The sequence below is a fragment of the Alosa sapidissima genome, chromosome 14, assembly GCF_018492685.1.
Source record: "Alosa sapidissima isolate fAloSap1 chromosome 14, fAloSap1.pri, whole genome shotgun sequence".
NCBI lineage: Eukaryota > Metazoa > Chordata > Actinopteri > Clupeiformes > Clupeidae > Alosa > Alosa sapidissima.
Window position 1 is genome coordinate 36,164,731 of NC_055970.1, and position 18,036 is coordinate 36,182,766.

At 38.9% G+C, this 18,036-nt stretch overlaps 1 protein-coding gene across 4 annotated transcripts in view; it reads left to right on the forward strand.

Annotated features, from left to right (window-relative positions):
- LOC121681596 (two pore calcium channel protein 2-like) overlaps nucleotides 1-18,036 on the forward strand; it is a 225,836-nt gene that overhangs the window by 123,138 nt on the left and 84,662 nt on the right. For all 4 annotated transcript variants that reach the window (XR_006022199.1, XM_042061418.1, XM_042061417.1 and 1 more), the window contains exons 12-17: nucleotides 3,553-3,656; nucleotides 4,857-4,938; nucleotides 5,033-5,113; nucleotides 14,265-14,384; nucleotides 14,835-14,891; nucleotides 14,980-15,108. Coding sequence is in view for 3 of the 4 variants with exons in the window: in XM_042061418.1 (XP_041917352.1) it covers nucleotides 3,553-3,656; nucleotides 4,857-4,938; nucleotides 5,033-5,113; nucleotides 14,265-14,384; nucleotides 14,835-14,891; nucleotides 14,980-15,108 (573 nt within the window). In the remaining variant the exon portion in view is untranslated. The remainder of the gene's footprint in view (nucleotides 1-3,552; nucleotides 3,657-4,856; nucleotides 4,939-5,032; nucleotides 5,114-14,264; nucleotides 14,385-14,834; nucleotides 14,892-14,979; nucleotides 15,109-18,036) is intronic.

Here is an 18,036-nt window from a genome sequence, read left to right on the forward strand (position 1 = left end):
GAATCTGGGTTAAGATTTTGACAACAATATTGACATTGTTGTTTACCTAAGTTTATCTTTTGTGCAGATCATATTCTTCTTGGCTTGGTTTGCGTAAACTAACAAGGACCCCCCCCCCCCCTCCATGAAAATCAAAGGCTACATATTCTCAGCTGACTCGTCAAAAAGTGTGCACCACCTTATTATTATCTGCAGGTGTGTGACTTTTACCTACGTGCACATGGTTGCAAATTGACTTTTAATGCCTTGGGCATTTTAAAAATGGATGTATGGTGGTTAGAAGTGTAAATATCAATTAGAAACCTAAATATATTTATAATTATTAATTTGCAAACAAATAACTGGCGTCAGTGTCGTCTTTGACATGAAGATCCCTGGAACTATGCTTCTACTAGCATTCTACCACAGGTTGAGAGGTGTAGTTGTAACTACACAACTTTACGATAGTGGTTGTGAACGTTCGTTGCTACTATGGTTTTGGGAAACACTAACGTAGTGTAACGATGTATTGGACTAGGCCTATGTAAGTTCCAAATATTAATGTAATTCTGCGGCATAAAGCAGATGTATTTGTTTATTGTACAGAAAAATAAAAATGACATGTCAAGCAGTCAATTGACTACATTGCAGTCAAAAAGTAGGGGAAATTAATTTACGAAACCAAAACGTGGGTCATAGTTGTCTAAGCCTCTATAGCGTAGCCTGTTAAAAACGTCGCAGAAGCCTACCCAAGGCTACAGATTAATTCTGAACAGTTATTTCTCTACTGGCTCAATTACCCCAACACTGACAATAATGTAGACAGCAAATTTCGATTTCGATTTTCGTTACCAGTAGTCAAGCCTTAAGCCATACCAAAGTAGCCTAAATCGAGGTAAATCGAGCTATGTTGTCTGTTACCTTTTTGCAGCTATATATGAGTTTACGAGATGTGTATATGATCACATTCTGTTTTTATTTGGGGTTGTACAAAAACTTCTCATAGGGAAAAGGGTGCCGGCAGAGCGCACGTCAAACACACCTAATTTATTTTCACCTATTTTTAAGAGCTGTTTTAAGACCTGTTATTTGGCTCACTTCTCACTCTCTCTTCTTCTTTCCCTGCCTTCTTTGGAGGGTCCCCTCTGCCTCTCCTAACTCTTCAGGATAAACTGTTATCATGTACCTTGTTTTTTAATGATGACAGTCTATTTAATTTATTCTTTAAAGGTCAGCTGGCTCTTGAGCACAAGATATTTTATTACTGATAAATCCTTTTATGAGTACATGACAATAAACTTGAACTTGAACTTGCATAGATGAAAAGTGCGAGAAAGGCATGAGTGGGGAGGGAAATGTGTTAATTGTGCTTTTGTGCATTCGTTTTGGAACAGAGGGGTAGATTTACTAACGCGTTTGTACAAAAAGGCCGCACTTAGTTAAAACCGCAGACTGCCTGTGGAAGGAGCAGAGAATGGCAAGATACGCTTCTCCGTGTCATACATTTGCATTTATGGGAGGGTCGGGAAAAGTTAGCCTGATGTAGCCATACTCAATTCTGGTCAGAATTTGAGTCTGATATTGCTCCATTGGAATGTGATTATGGTGCGTAAAATGTGCCTCATTATGTATTCTCCTGTATGTACGAAAGCTGCCTGTGAAAGCGCTCATCTGCCCGAGTCCAGCTGTTTTTGGTAGGCAGCTGCTCTCCTTTTCTTTCAGTACGGTGTACCAGCACTGAATCTTATGGTGGTATGCAGTATCCGACTGTACCAGCCTACTCTCACCCCTGCTTGTCAGCGGAATTAGATGATTGTCAAAGTCAGTTGATGTAGTTGACCTGTCAGTTACCGATCAGCTGACATGCTAAGTTTGACTGAGATAAATCTGCCGAAGTGTCATTGTATTTGGTTAAGTCTTACGTCACATGCTGTTTCCAGGCCCACAGCTCTTTCATCCAAAAAAGTTTACTAGCGCTTGTTTTCACAACCTGTAAAACTTGTCACCATTACTTCTGTTTTAGTGACGGTAAACAAATCACTTGATTCTAACAGAGTAATTAGTGAAGCTGTGTAGCCAGATGATATAATCAGGGGTAACTTACAGGCCTCCGTGAAAAATAGGATTTTATTACCGTTCACTTTAAAAGTTTGCCATACTTCGGTTTATCTGTAGGATACCCATGGACACTACCACCGAAGTGTAAGGCTATTTTGAACTTTGTCAGTGGTTTGAAAATAGTGATTTATTTTGACATGGCTGAATGCACGCTGCAACACACTATAAACCATTTTCTTGCTAATGCAAACAACGGTCTAGCTCAAAACTCCTCCAATTAGCATAATATAAATAGACCTCACAGGTTGTTTTTACTCAGGCGTATCCCTTTATGTGCACAAAGTTGGTGTACAACACTATTCTGATGATATTTGTACATCACGCGAGGAAGCACACAGCACACTCCATGAATGTTGAATTAGATAAAAATAGCATATGGAGACTGGAGAGACCAAACTTGACCCGGTGTCAAATTCCTGTTCTTAAAACCACTGAGATGGATCCTTTACTTTTTGTGAGTTGATTTTTTTTCTGTTAATTAAAAACCATGGTTATTTTCTTTTTTTTTTTTTGCTACTACAGTTGGGGATTATATTTTTGCACTTTCAGTTGGATTATTAAGAGATTTTAAAGACTTGCATTTTTGATCGTCCCTTTGCGCGGAAAGATTTGCACTTGTAACATGTGTTGTGTGCGTGTGAGGACATTAACTGATTCATGTTCCTATTGTTTTCTATGGATTGAATGTGAATGAGAGGCTGAGCGCATATACGTGAGCTGTGGGAAAATATAAATTGAAAAGGCATCTATTTTGCATTGTCTGTGTTCTCTCTTGAGATACACTACCGTCAAAAGTTTGGGATCACTTACAAATTTCCATTCCTCTCCAATATAGACATAACACCAGCTGAGATCAGTTGCATTGTTTTTTTTAATTAGGGCAGCAGTTTTCAGATTAGATAGATAGATAGATAGATAGATACTTTATTGATCCTCAAGGGGAAATTCAAGAAATTCAAGATTACATTATATGCTTACATAATCCCAAAAGTGTTCTTGACTGTTGTAGAAAGAAATGGCTGATCTTAAATGTAATTTCTACACCCATTATCAGCAACCATTCATCCAATGTTCCAAAGGCACATTCTGTTTACTAATCTGAAACATCTGAAAACTGCTGCCCTGATTAAAAAAAAAAAAAGAATGCAACTGATCTCAGCTGGTATTCTGTCTCTAATGGAGTGGAATGGACATTTGTAAGTGACCCCAAACTTTTAACTGGTATTGCAATTTATTCAAACAAGTCATAGTTTACTAATATAAAAGTAAAGCCAACATTGCCAGTGTGAAATGGTAATAATAATTAAAAAAATACAAGACTAATTATTAAAAGATGTAAAGCTGAACATCAGTGTAGAAATGAACAATTGTGCTGTTTGAACTTTCCAATTACACTTATTTCTGTTGAGAATTGCATCCCTGCTTGAGTTGAGAACTCTTTTTTTTCTCCTGCAGATGTCTATCCAGACATCCATTCATAGGAGGCGTTTGGGTATTCAGGCAGCTTTTGTGGTCCTTTGCTGCCATGGTCACACCAAAAGACTAACAGGAGAGCAACAGTAAGACTACGTTTAGGTCATGACACCAAAATTGCTCTAAATTGGTGATGATATTCACATTTTGCACTGTAATGTCTTCTGCACATGTGTGAGTTCCTGATGAGATGTATAATAATACAGCCAACTATATATTACACTCTGAACGCTCAAATAGATACATATATGTACACATATAGTACTGTACACCTGTGAAGCCATAGAGGAGGGCATCTGTAGTTATGAACTGTGGATAATCTTTACTGCAAAGCCTTAGTCCTATGCTATAAACAACCCAAGAGGTTGCTTGGTTGCATACATTTCCATGCACAAAAAATGCACATCCAACTAAGGGGGCAAAACCAGCATAGAGCAGCACTCACTATAATGCCAACAGGAACAGCAATGGTTAGAGAATGTTCAATATGCAAAATAAATGGAAATGAAAGACAAACAAACGGTTAGGTGCACTAAGTGCTTTGGTATGTATAAGTTAGTGATGGCTTTTGATTGTGTCTGTACGTTTTTGTACGGATCATGTAAATACAGTTGTGCTCATAAGTTTACATACCCTGTACATACACATGCTAAAGTTGACTAAAAAGAGGTGTAAAAAACATCTTTTGGGATTGATCTTAATGCCTAGGAAAAAGGAAAAATCCAACCTTTAAAGACACCAATTTTCTTTGTGAATGAATAATGTATCATAAATAAATAAATGTTCTTCCTTAAAATACATACCCCTATGTTAAATTCCATAGTCAGGCAGATTTTCATTTTTAAAGGCCAGTTATTTCATAGATCCAGGATACTATGCATCCTGATAAAGTTCCCCTGGCCTTTGGAATTAAAATAGCCCCACATCATCACATACCCTTCCCCATATCTCACGATTGGCAGGAAGATTTTAAGGAAGAACATTTATTTATTTACAATACATTATTCATTCACAAAGAAAGTTGGTGTCATTAAATGTTGGATATTTCCTATTTCTTTAAATTAAGGCATTAAGATCAATTTCCAAAAGAAGATTTTTTATTTCTCTTTTTAGTCAACTTTAGCATGTGTATGTATATGGTATGTAAACTTCTGGTTTCAACTGTATGTTATCTCTTACTACTACTGACATATAAATAAACTACAGAGTAGTTTTAATATATCTAAAAAATGTTTACATATTGTGTGTGTATGATTTGAATGAACATAATTCCTGTCTCTTTTTAGTGAGCAAGTTCAAGTGGCAGCTGTGTTAGAGGTGATACAGCGGGTGCAGATGAAATCTTACTATAGACAGGCCATCATTAAGGTAAACAGTGAACTGTAAATATAGAGCAAAATATGATGTTTATCTAGTTATAATGTGCTGGATTTCCCCATGATGTTTGTCATTGTCCTCTCAGAAAATACCTGCTGATAGCTGCATGACAGGGGAGGCCTTCCAGAGATTGTTTGAAGAGCTGGACAAGGATCAGATAAAAGAGGTGAAGCTGAGTATAAGCATCAGAACGTCACATATAACCCATCATCACGTATGTCCAACCTCTTACGTGTATGTGTCACTTAATATTCATTTCTATACAAACCAAGATGGCAGATTCCTAAAGAAACGCAAGCACCCACACCATAAGTTTATCTAAATTAGCTATGTACCAAAAATGACATTTTACCATGACTCGAAGAGCTGTAAACAGTGTTGTAAGGCTGCGTGTGCAAATCCGCTTGGAGCTCCAGTGGAATTTTGAATTGCTACGAGAATTCTCGGGCTAACCGTTGATGTGCCGTGAGAAAGATTGGGAATAAGTACCGACCAGCCCAGCACTAAAATCAAAGTCATTCCACCGAATCGGTGCCTTTTGCGTCCCACAACATATAATCAGTTCTAAAGTTGCTTTAACAACAAATACATGTGTAATTTAAAAAACTTAATGTTACTATAGATCATATGCATAAATATAAGACCAAGTAAACCCAATAAAATACAAGTTAAAATGATTAAAATCACATAAATATTTGCTATGGGTAAGGATTTTGGTTGATTTTGGCTTGTCCCACGCTACAGTATGTTTTTTCTTTTTCAACAGCACTTCTCAGTTGTAAAATGTTGGTAAAATTATACAATTTTCACAGTTTTATATTGTCTTAAGTGTAATCTCATTGTTAAGCAATGATTTTGACATAAATAGATATGTTTTCTTAGAAAATATAAGTAATTTATCATTGTCCCTTAATTTCATCTCAGTCCTGTTACTTTCACTAAAACCCCTTATAAAATAATGGTACAAACTAGAAGTGACATAATTTCAAGGAAGTGACATCATTTAGAAGAAGCAGATTCCACAGTGTAAGAAAGGGTAACTTTCTCTCTTCTTAAATGTCCTATTTTTCATGTTTTATCAGGGTTGTGAGAGAGGGGCGAGCATACAACATCAGTCCTGTTACCATTTTTTAAAGTGTATATATAAACAATTATTTATCAATACTGATATTACCTATATCTAGAAGTAATAACCTTTCAGATTACATACCATGTGCCTCCCTAACCTTGACCTGTTAGCTAGAAAGGAGCAATTTACCATGAAATCATCAGTCCTGTTACCATCAGTCCTGTTACTATCCTACAATATTCTATGTAATAAGTGAATGGTAAAAAACTAGATGTACCGCATAGCGGTACAAAATATGACCGCCGCTCAGTCCTGTACATCCGTTCCGCGAAAATAAATCACACTTCAATTTGTCTCCATATTTTACTCCATCCCCCACTCTTGAAACGTTTGTGTATGCTTGTTTGGCATGCCTGAGTGTGTGCGGCTGCACAGAAAGTACCCTACTGGTGCTGAAAAGGTGAATAGATTGTAGAATAGCCAAAGAAGATGTAGAATTGTTATAAAACCTTTAAAATCTCTAAACAATCACAAGTAGGGCAGTTCATCACAGTTCATCCATTGCAACTGGATTGATGAAAGGTCACTTACACCTGTAGGCTACATTGTATTTGGGAAAAGCAAAAGGTATCAGCATAATGTTATTTATTTATTTATTTATTTATTTTTTATGTATTTTTAAACAAAAACATCTCTGTCAGTTCCATGCCGTTTTCAACAGCTATCAAAAACAAAGGTCATTTTTGGATGGATGGATTTTTTGTGAATGTTTCTTCTTCTTACATAAGATTTTAGTCATCTTTAGTTCATGTAATACTTTATTGTCAATGCACAAATTAAGTAACAGTAGTCTGAAACGTTATTGTTAATGCACAAATTAAGTAACAGTAGCCTAGTCTGAAACGAAATGCTGTTTTACATCTAACCAGTGGTGCAAATAACTGACATGTCCAAATGGGCCTTGATGAAATGCGTCGCTAGACTGTTCATACACATTTTAACGGGCCAAAGTTGAAGAGCTTTTGTCCGTTATTGTTAGTGCAAATATAGGCTGATTCATGATCCCTTGCATTGTTTAACTGAGGTCCATGGCTAGTCTGGCTTTCATCAGACCAAGCTCAATCTTTTAAGAAATCAAAAAATAAATAGCGGGCAGATCAGGCTGGGTTCACCCAGCCTAGTCCATAGGCACCCGATATTGTTTAATTGTCCGATTGAGATATACACGCTCTGGCTATTCTAAATGCAAAAATGCATCAGGAAGTTATGACAAAACGGTAACTAACAAACTAGATCCTAATAGAAAGCTGTTAGCTTCCCTAAACTACAGGTAGGATTATAAGGTAGGCCTATTTACAACATAAATTGTCAATAGGCTATGCTGGCGACACAAATAAAATCTCCTTTGGAAACCAATGGCTTACGCCTTACAGTATCAAGCGGACTTGTCATATCATGGCGAAAAGTTGTAATAACATTCACGCAGCTCCATGAGTCAAGGAAAGCGCGAATGAAATAGCCACTTCTAAATGGACCCACTACACAGTAGCTTAAGGTGTTTTGCTAAAGCAGCCATAATGAAATGAAGGTGTCATTGTTTGGATACTTCACACACACGTGCTTTTTAATTTCACAGACTACAATTACCAAGCTGTAATCAAAGCACATCGATTCCCCTCTCACACCCTGCACGCACTTAAAACAAAATAAACAGGCGTCTCAGTCTCACGCATGTATAGGCAAAACTGTATCAGACCGGTGTAACGTTGGTAAATCTTCCATTGCACAGAATGATTTTGTAGCACGTGCAATAAATGACAGTCGAAAGATACAAACAGTGCTGCTATACATTTGCTTGGTATAACCGCATTTATAGTTTTCTACAAATGCAATAAATCAAATGCCTCCATCACTCAACCAACGCTAACGGTAACATTACCTAGGTCCTTATTGATATTACAAGATTGACGTACCTGCAGTAAAAACCAAGCATGTCCGATAAACATCCTCAGATTTATTTCGGCTTCAAGAAGAAATGGGAATTACACTTCATGTGAACATCGTCCTATCCTTATTAGATGTTCGCTGCGGTAAATTACAGTCCTTGTATGAAGCGTCCATTGTTTTTTCCAACCCACTTTTAACTTCCAACAAAATTACGTCTCACTGCAACGATGCGCCATCTAGTGGACAAACGACTACTTCTCGCCAATACTGAAAATGCAGCCATGATGATGATGATGATGAATATTTATTTTGGCTTTCTTTTAATCCTACTGATTTTCATTTTTTACCGGGGGGCAAATCACAAATGAGTGATTATGAGCCAGGTTGATGTGGGCCCTTGAGACCAACATACCATAAAAGATTCACAGAGAACTGTGTCTGCCCTACCCTCCTTTCGGGGGGTCCAGTCCAGCGGGGGGGGCTCTGCAGATGAAAACGAAAAATGACGGTTCCATGCTATCCATGTGGGGGTACATGCCCACCAAGTTTTGTGTACCCCGGTCTTTCAGTGTCCCATGAATCCTTGTTGGTGTACATCACTAAATGTACACATAAATTATTTTATTGTAAGGCCCCCCATGAACGAAAGTACACAAAACTTGGCATGCATTCAGAGGGTGTCATAATGATCCTACACTTTTAATTTCGTGCAGTTTTGACCTTGTCAGCCAGAGATATTGAGATGAAAACACCTAATTTTTTGCTTTTTAATTTTTAACTAGGTGGCGCTATACATGAAATAAGTGGTAATGGGATGGGTTGACATGTCCCCTTAAGACCAACATACAAAAAAAAGGTGGACCTCCTAGGCGCTACGGTTCTCGAGATATTCACAGAAAACTGTCTCCGGCCACCTACAGGCCAGTTGGTGTATAGTAACATAAATTAATTTATTGTGTGGCCCCCCATGAACGGAATTCCACAAAACTTGGCGTGCATACAGAGGGTGTCATAATGATCCTACACTTCCAATTTCGTGCAGTTTTGACTATGTTAGGTCACAGATACCTTCAATTACACCACCTCATTTTTACTTTTTTGTGTTTAACTAGGTGGCGCTATACATGAAATGAGTGGTTATGGAATGGGTTGACATGGCCCCTTGAGATCAACATACAAAAAAAAAATGGTCCTCCTAAACCCTGCGGTTTTCGAGATATTCACAGAAAACTGTGTCTGCCCTACCCTCCTTTCGGGGGGTCCAATTCAGCGGGGGGGCTACAGATCAAAACGAAAAAGAAGAAGAAAAAAAAAAAAAATCTGACTAAACCAATATGACCGCCGCTTCGCTGCGCGGCGGTCATAATAAATGCATAGCTTGAGATGGCCCAACACAATTTCTTGTCATGTTAAGATGTGTTAATTAAATGGGCATTGAAAAAAATCAGTTTGAAACAATTATATTTTTCACATTTTTAAAGTTGAAAAGGCACCGATTTCATGGAATGAAATAAAATCGGATATTTCAGGCAGTAAAAGCCCCGGTAAGAACCGAACTAGATTTTGTTCTACACAAATCTACACACATATGGCTACTGAAAAATGTAAGGTTCATTTAGCAAATGTTATTTTGAAGTATTAAAAAACATTGTTGTTTTAAGAATTTTTGAACGAAATGGATGGTAATTAGCACGTTTACGATATACTCTTTTGATCCTGTGAAAAATTTGGTCTCTGCATTTATCCAAATCAGTGAATTAGTGAAACACATAGCACACAGTGAACACACAGTGAGGTGAAGCACACACTAACCTGGAGCAGTGAGCTGCCTGCTAGAGCGGCGCTTGGGGAGCAGGTAGGGGTTAGGTGCCTTGCTCAAGGACACTTCAGCCTTAGTTGTGGGCAGAGGAGAGCAGTGCTCAACCACTTTCCCTGCCCACATTTTTCCTACTTTCCTCTTTTCCCTTCGGTTACAAGCCCGAAGCCCTAACCAGTAGGCCACGGCTGCCCCAAGCTTTAAGTGTTGGTCCTCTACAATGTGTTTTGCAGGTAGCTGCAAATACCAATTTCCATTAAAGTAAAATGTAAATAAATACATAATGCAATAATTTGCAAATCACACAAATCCTTTAATTATTTGAAAACCATGCAAAGAAAACATCAATTGTTGAGACAGATTTTTGAATTTGAATTGCACAACTTGAGGAAATGTATTGAAAGACCCGATCTGAATAGCATATTTGCAATGAATGAATGAATAATGAATTTATTTATCTCAATAAGGTTGAAACTGAATGTAATATTTAATGCACCAAAATTGGAGAGTGGGTTGGACACCTCAACTGCTACTTAGGAACATGAAATGGCACTGGCCTCAAGGTGCCGCTGTAATAATTGGGTTAATGTTTTCGGCAGTTATCTTCAAAATGGATTGGCCTACAGTCAAAATTCTTTCGTTATCATAATCTCTAAAGTCTTCTGGATTTTCACTGAAATGGTCCTGTCATTTTCAAAAAGACTTGAAAGTGAAATAAAACAAAATCGTCCAAGACCAAACATCCGCATTTCATGAAACCAGGCATACACCATCTATAGAACTGCTAACAAAAACTACTTTTTCAGATTTTTGATGGATCTATTGCCTTATATATTTTTCCTTAACCCTTAGAGCCCTATTGATGCAAAGTGCGTCAAAAAACACCCATTCTTCTTTGTTAAATTGCCCCGGAACTGTTCGTCGCAGCGTGAAACCTTTATTGGGTGACAGAGCAGGAAAATCCTGAAATTAAATGAAATTGGATCATATTTACAGTCTATACTGCTCTGCGTTCACCTGCGCACCCTTTACTCCCGTTTGAATTAGTCGCAAACTCGTGATCGCATAGATATGGCACTCATGTCACACACAGAGCTATCCATTGATACCAAGCACATTCTTCTGAGTCAAAGGGATCACGTTACAAAAACAGACAAAGTGACGGCATAAGACTAACTTCATACAGCTCAACCTACCCCACATTTTCGTGTGTTTCTCTATGGCAAAGCATGTTCATAATCCGACGCTATCATGTGTTCCTCTTAGCCTGGGTTTTCCCATGCTGCCTTACGCGCGCAATTTTATTCATGCTGCTAGGCAGCCTGGATTTTATGGACTTCGTTTTAACCTCAACGAAGGAACCAATCACAGAACGGAGGGAGGGCAGCAAGACGATGACGACATGCCGAAGCCATTATGAGCTATGTACAGACGCATTTGACAGACATTCGTAGCGACCCAATAAACGGCTCTGGGCATTCGTAAACCACGTTTCAAATACGAGAAAATTAATGTCTAGTGCCCAGACCCCATCTCAATGAGATGAGGTCTGACGTTAGCCAGGCTATGTTCCTCTATGGCAAAGCATGTTCATAATCCGGTTTTGAGATCCTAGCAAATCCCTCATGGTATCCAATTCCAAAAGGCTCACCAGGCATCCCAATTGTTCGAAAAAGTTCGACAAAGAAACACGTTTTTGCCTTTGCTTTGTTCATTGCAGTAAAAAGGTGTTGTAGAGAACCGTCATGAGTGCACACACAGGCTAACGTGCAAACTCAGGTCAAGTCAGGTCAGATCAGTTTGTGTCACAGATGTGGAGCGCAGAAAGGTAATTTTTCATCACTAAATAAAAAAAATGGCATTTATTTCTGTAAGGCACACACCACATATTTCTGTACATTGCTCAGCCCCAGAGTCTCCCTCCACCATGGTTCTTATATTGCCAGATTCAGGACAGTCTAGCCTACACATGCATGGAAGTCATGTACAGCTGGCAGAGATACATATCAAAATGTAAGAATTTTATAATACGCTTTTTGTCTTTTTATTATTTAAAAATCAAAATCAAATTGCAAGTATTAATACATGAACTGGTGGCAGATCTGGGTAGCATAGACTCCTGCTGAAAAAGTCAATATATAGCATATGTGACTGGCACTTACAATGACCAGGATAAATACTTATAACTTAAGGTAGTGAGAATGCCCTGAAAAAAGGTTAGGGCTCATAGGGTTAACCCTTTTGAGCCCATGTCGAACATTTCATTTTTGGTACTGGATGAGCTTACTATACTACTTATTTCTTGATTACATACCATTGGTAATCAGAAGAATAAGTTCTATGAAATTATGTAAAATACATATGGTAATGTTGATATAGTAATGGCAGAATGGCAAATCTGAAAGCAACACGCCGCAGGGCAGACGTCGAGGTGGGTCGGGAGGGTGGCCACGTCACAGGGCGGACCGACGGGGCAGCTGGGGACTCAGGACCAAGCTTCGGAGGCGTGAGAGACCGTGGAGACTCGGGAACGGGCCTCGGAGGCACTAGAGAGCACGGGAACTGGGGACTGGAACTCGGAGGCGCTAGAGAGCACAGGGAGTCGGAGGTGCTAGAGAGCGTGGGGACTCGGGACTGGGACTCGGAGGCGTTAGAGAGCATGGGGACCCGGAACTCGGAGACGCTAGAGCGCACGGGGACTTGGGATTTGGAGACGCTAGAGAGCGTGGGACTCGGGACTTGGAGGCGCTAGAGAGCGTGGGACTCGGGACTTGGAGGCGCTAGAGAGCACGGGGACTTGGGATTTGGAGACGCTAGAGAGCGTGGGACTCGGGACTTGGAGGCGCTAGAGAGCGTGGGACTCGGGACTTGGAGGCGCTAGAGAGCACGGGGACTTGGGATTTGGAGATGCTAGAGAGCGTGGGGCTGGGACAGCAGGGTGATGTATACTTATTTCCCCTGTATTTTAAGGAAGAACATTTATTTATTTACGAAACATTATTTATTTACAAAGAAAATTGGTGTTCTTAAAGGTTGGATTTTTCTTCATTTTTTAATTAAGGCATTAAAATCAATTTCCAAATATTTTTTCATGCCACGGTAGTTTTTGCCTGTTGTTAATCGTTCACCTCCACAACAAAAGCATTTTTATTGTGTACAGGGGGGATAAGTCATGAGAAGTTTGCTATTTACAACAGCAGAGTAAAATATAAATATATTGCGACTCTACAGGGAGCTCTAAAGTTGCCAAAAATACCTAAACCTGCGTAGTGAACCTTTAAGAGCGATTGTTTTGGGATTCTTGCATATGAAAACAGCAGTCTGTTTTGTGGTAAACATGCATGAAAAAAAAACTTTCAGAAACAACAGATCCAGAATAGATAGATAGATAGATAGATACTTCAAGGGTCTCGGTAGCATACAGACATAACACACAACATGCACTTACAGCAGAAGTGGTAAACATAAGTGTAAGTATAAACATATAACTAAACTCCACCGTACAATAAAGACAGTAGAAGATAAGACAGATAAGAAAACTAACAAAACTAAAAACTAAAACTAAAACTAAAACTAAAAACTAAAACTAAAAACTAAAATTCTGATGCTTGCGTTGCATTAACACTTGCTGGTAAGTATGGTGCATATGCATTGAAGCGAGATTGACAGGTCAACAACCAATCACCACTGTCAGCTGGCAGTGGAGGATAGTTAGCTTGCTGACATTAAATAGTTGGCTTACACAACATTTCAGCTGTGTTTTGGGATTACAATAAGGGCTTTTTAAGAATGTAGAGTGTCTAACTACAACTTTAACTTTTACAAAATCTAAGCATTAAAAAGCCAAACAAACTCTCTCAAAAAAGCTCTACTGAACTCCGTGCACCATCTTTGTTGATATTGAGAGCCGTCTTTGCTCATTTGTATAAATGCAATGTGATTGGCTCACACCTGCATTGCTCAGCATTGGCGCAGCAAAAAAAACATTTTTCAACTGTTTAATGGAGGTGACAGGAGTAATGCAACACAACCACAATACACTTCAGTAACAGATAACGTAAGCCCATGTAAAGTGAATAAGAAATGTCTCTGTCAACGCATTCAGTGGAAGCATGTGAGAGCACAGTTATGTATTGTGCTTTTGTCACTCACAGGGTAATCTGTGTCATCTAACATTGAGGCATTACATAGGTAGTAATGATCGTAAGAGGTGAGGAAAACATGTGTGAGACCATTATCTCAGAGACTACCCAAATAGCTCTATAAAGGATTGCAAAGCCCTGTAGACTGTGGTGCACTCAGCTCAGTGCATGTCAAGGATGGCTCTCCCCTCCCAGCATGACAGATTAACTGATGAAGGACTAGAGCTATTAAAATCATTAAGGAATATGTGTGTGTGGGTGTGGGTGTGTTTGTGTGTGTACACATTGTATATCTTCTATCATTCCTCCTAATCAGTTGACTGTTTTCATACCTTCTGTTCAGCATCCTCCGAAACCAGAATACCATCAGCTGTACTTACAGCGGCTACAAAGTGTAGTCTGTCACTATTCTGTCACTGTGTTGGGCAATGCCCTGGCTCTGGCTAATGTCATCTGCATATGTGTGAGTATTTCATTTACTCATATGTGGTTGAACTGGCATTGAATCATTGTAATTGAAAGAATACCTTACAATATTTACCATTTTCAAGCAGAGCATTCCATATGAGATGTTTTAGGACTGAATATCAAAGTCAAAGTCAAAGTCAAAGTCAGCTTTATTGTCAATTTCTTCACATGTTCCAGACATACAAAGAGATCGAAATTACGTTTCTCACTATCCCACGGTGAAGACAAGACATATTTTACCATAATAATGATAAATTGCTTGTTCTTGTGCTAGATTTAAATTCTATACTGTACATGTGAATACATACAAATGCTATTGAATTTGAGAATATTAAAGTAATGTTCAGTTATTGTTATTGTGATGACATTGACAAATCATTTAAATTACTAATATTTGCTTTATGTAATTCTTCCACCTTTGTGATGTATTTCTATTGCTTTACAGACTGTTTTAGTTCTGGACTCTGAAAAAACAGTTACAGAGCGTGATGATTATTTAGAGGTATTGACCAACACCCAATTCATATTAAAGTTCCGTTGTGCTCAATATTATCATCTCCAAGTCTAACATTGTGACCTTTTCTTTGCAGGTCATCAATTGTGTATTTATTTTATTTTACCTTTTGGAGATGGCACTAAAAAATATTGCTCTTGGTTGGAGAGGTTACCTGTCCTACAAAAGTAATATCTTTGATGGGATGCTCACCATTTTACTCTTGGTATGCAGAAGGCCACGTTTAGCTACAGTCTGATACATACAGTGGGCATTACTTCGATTTGGCCAGCTTCCCTCGCAGTCTGCGCGCGTCCAGTGACGCTGCAACGACGCTGCAACAACCCAAACAACCGGCAGATGTCTCTTGTGAGCAGGGTGTCTCGTAAAAAGAAATGGAGCCTGGAAAACCCTACACAGATTTCACTACAGACTTTAGCAGACTGGTTTAGACATAATTTAATAGCCAGAAATATGCCTGCCCTGCCCTAATAAAGAAATATAAAGGTTAACTGCGAGTGAATCCGTTTGCAGCCGTAGAAGGTTGTTGCTAGTGACAAAATATTAACTTTCACTGTTTTACAATGTCTTTGTAAATTACATTTAATTAAAAAGTGTTTAATTCATCCAGGTTATCCCCTATGCTCATAGGCGCCGATACCGTGAGCACCCACGGAAAATATCGAGCACCCACGTGTGCCAGCTTACAGTCCCGGCTAAATTTACATTAATTTAAAATCAAACATCGCCGTTGATGTTAAATTCAGCATCTCTCATAATGTGATTGGCTATGTTGCTGTCAATCCCCTACTCCATATACTAACCACCAATGAGAGCGTCTCTCCTATGAAAATTCCTGACACTTCCCACCTAAAGAATTAACACAAGGCCTTGTAAACAATGTTTAAAATGTATATAGCCCTGAATATCATTTTAAAAGTAGTCTGACAAAGCTTATTGTTTTGTGACACAGCTAAACACTGGTGCCTCATAGAACATCTATAACATAGCCTAGGTGATCGCAACTCGCAAAATTAAAGCAGATAGAAAGAACTCACGCAAATCTAGCCTACAACATGCAGACAGCTTCATGTGCAGGGAGAAAGAGCGCGCGCACAGGTGCTTTATGATTGTTGGCTTCTGATGGTATCTTGCTAATTCACTGAAGAAAGACTTGGATAGAAAGAACATTCTGAATAAAAATATTAAACCCTACAGCAAGTAGCCTGCCTTGGTAGGGACGTTTGAATCATGTAAATCTGACATCAAATCAACTGAAACACTTCAAAATAAACGTTCAAATAAATCCCAGAGTTCGGTTTCGTTAAGGTTGCATTATTTACCTAATTTACATCTGCATTGGATTACTTTTTTACTGGAAGGGACCGAAATCCTATTTTTAATCTATTTCCTAATGTTTCGGGCCTACCTGTGCAAGCCCTTTTCCTCCTCTCTCAGGTTTAAAGGGTAACCGTGACTGGTGGTCTATTTTAAGCAAAGGATGAAGCAGAGGTTGGTGTGAAAAAGAAGAGGACTTTTATTTGGTCCAGTAAACAATACAAAAGTAGCCTACAAAAGTGTCAATAAACAATGCAAAAGTACAAATGGCAATAAATGGCAATAATAAAGTGTCGACGACAATAATAAAATGTCCATAAGGCTAAAGGCTCTTACATTTACAGCAGAGAGAATCCTTGGGATTGGGAAGTCTTGCGTGTTGTACGCAGTAATTCGTTGATTTTGTCAACACAGTCTTTCATTTCCTTCCTGTCCACATCCTGTCCATTTTGGGTAGGCCTAGGAGTTGTGTGACCAACTTTTAAACATTTCTCGGGGGAGAAACCCCTGAATCCCCTCTTACATAGGACATTTCATGTCTGGGCTTAACTCTCCAATGTGTTGAGCTCCTATCAACGTGGCTGCCTAGTCCTACCATGCGCAAAAGTAAATTGTAAATTATGTGCAACATATGCATACTTTGCTATTGTTTCAACCAGTCTGTTGTCCATAGCCTGTCAATAGAGTGGCACCGGAACGATTTTAAGGCTATTTCGCATAGGCTACTCAATGGTGCTATTTTACACACATTATAGCGACCCCCACTCACCGGGGTTAGGTGGAAGGTGTTAATAGACAATTGGCGTAGCCTACAGTGGACTAGGGCTGTCAAAATTGCTCAAAAATGACGTTGGAATTTTCCCTCTAAAATAAACACATGTATTCGAATATATTGGAATATCTAGGCTATTTACGCATTATGTCAGTGACGCGCATCATGTCATCTATTTTTAACTTTTTTGGAAACTTTTGAATTAACTGAAAGGAGATAAATATTTTTCGTTAGTTTTAGAAGTTTATTTTTAAGTAGCCTACAATGGCCAGTTCCGACAAAGCCGAAATTACTCCTTTTGAAACAATGAGTGATCAGGACGCGCGTTTGTATGGTTATATTGCTTGACAGGGGGGATCCCAAGCAGCTTTCAGCCATAAGGCTACTTTGAGAACATTTCCTAATTCACCCGACACTGATAATCAACATGTTGAAAACTATTTCGGCATAGCCTATAAGCAGTTTAATTAAATGTAATGTTAGTTGTAAACAAACGGACTACTTGGTGAGGCTTGGCCTCACAGATGCGCTCGTGCCTTAGATGGCAAGAAAAATCGATATAGGCCTATTAACTGACCGCCCGATTCACGTTGGCTGGGGGGGAGGGGGCCATCAGACATGTGTGCCCAAGGGTCTATGAATTGTTAATCCGACCCTGCCCCCAACGAACGCAACTTTCCACCTCTGGGACAGCTTAAAAGAAGTCGAGAGGACTTCTAACTCACTAAGACCTATTCACAAACCTATTTTCAAAGCGATGATTTGAAATCCTATGCGGCTACAGGAGGAAGCAATTTTGCATTGTAGGCATAACTAACATGCAATAACGCCACCAACAACAACCAAAACTAGACTACTCATTGTCAACATGTAAATTAATGTTATTGTGAATCAAATTAAAATGTTCTCCTCTTTGCAAACGTAGGCATAGGCATAGTGACAGATTAATTTAATAATGTTACAAAGATACTACATCAATACGTATGTTTCATTAGGCTACTAGGCTATTTGTTTAGCCTTACTCTTGATTAATTTAGGCTAGGC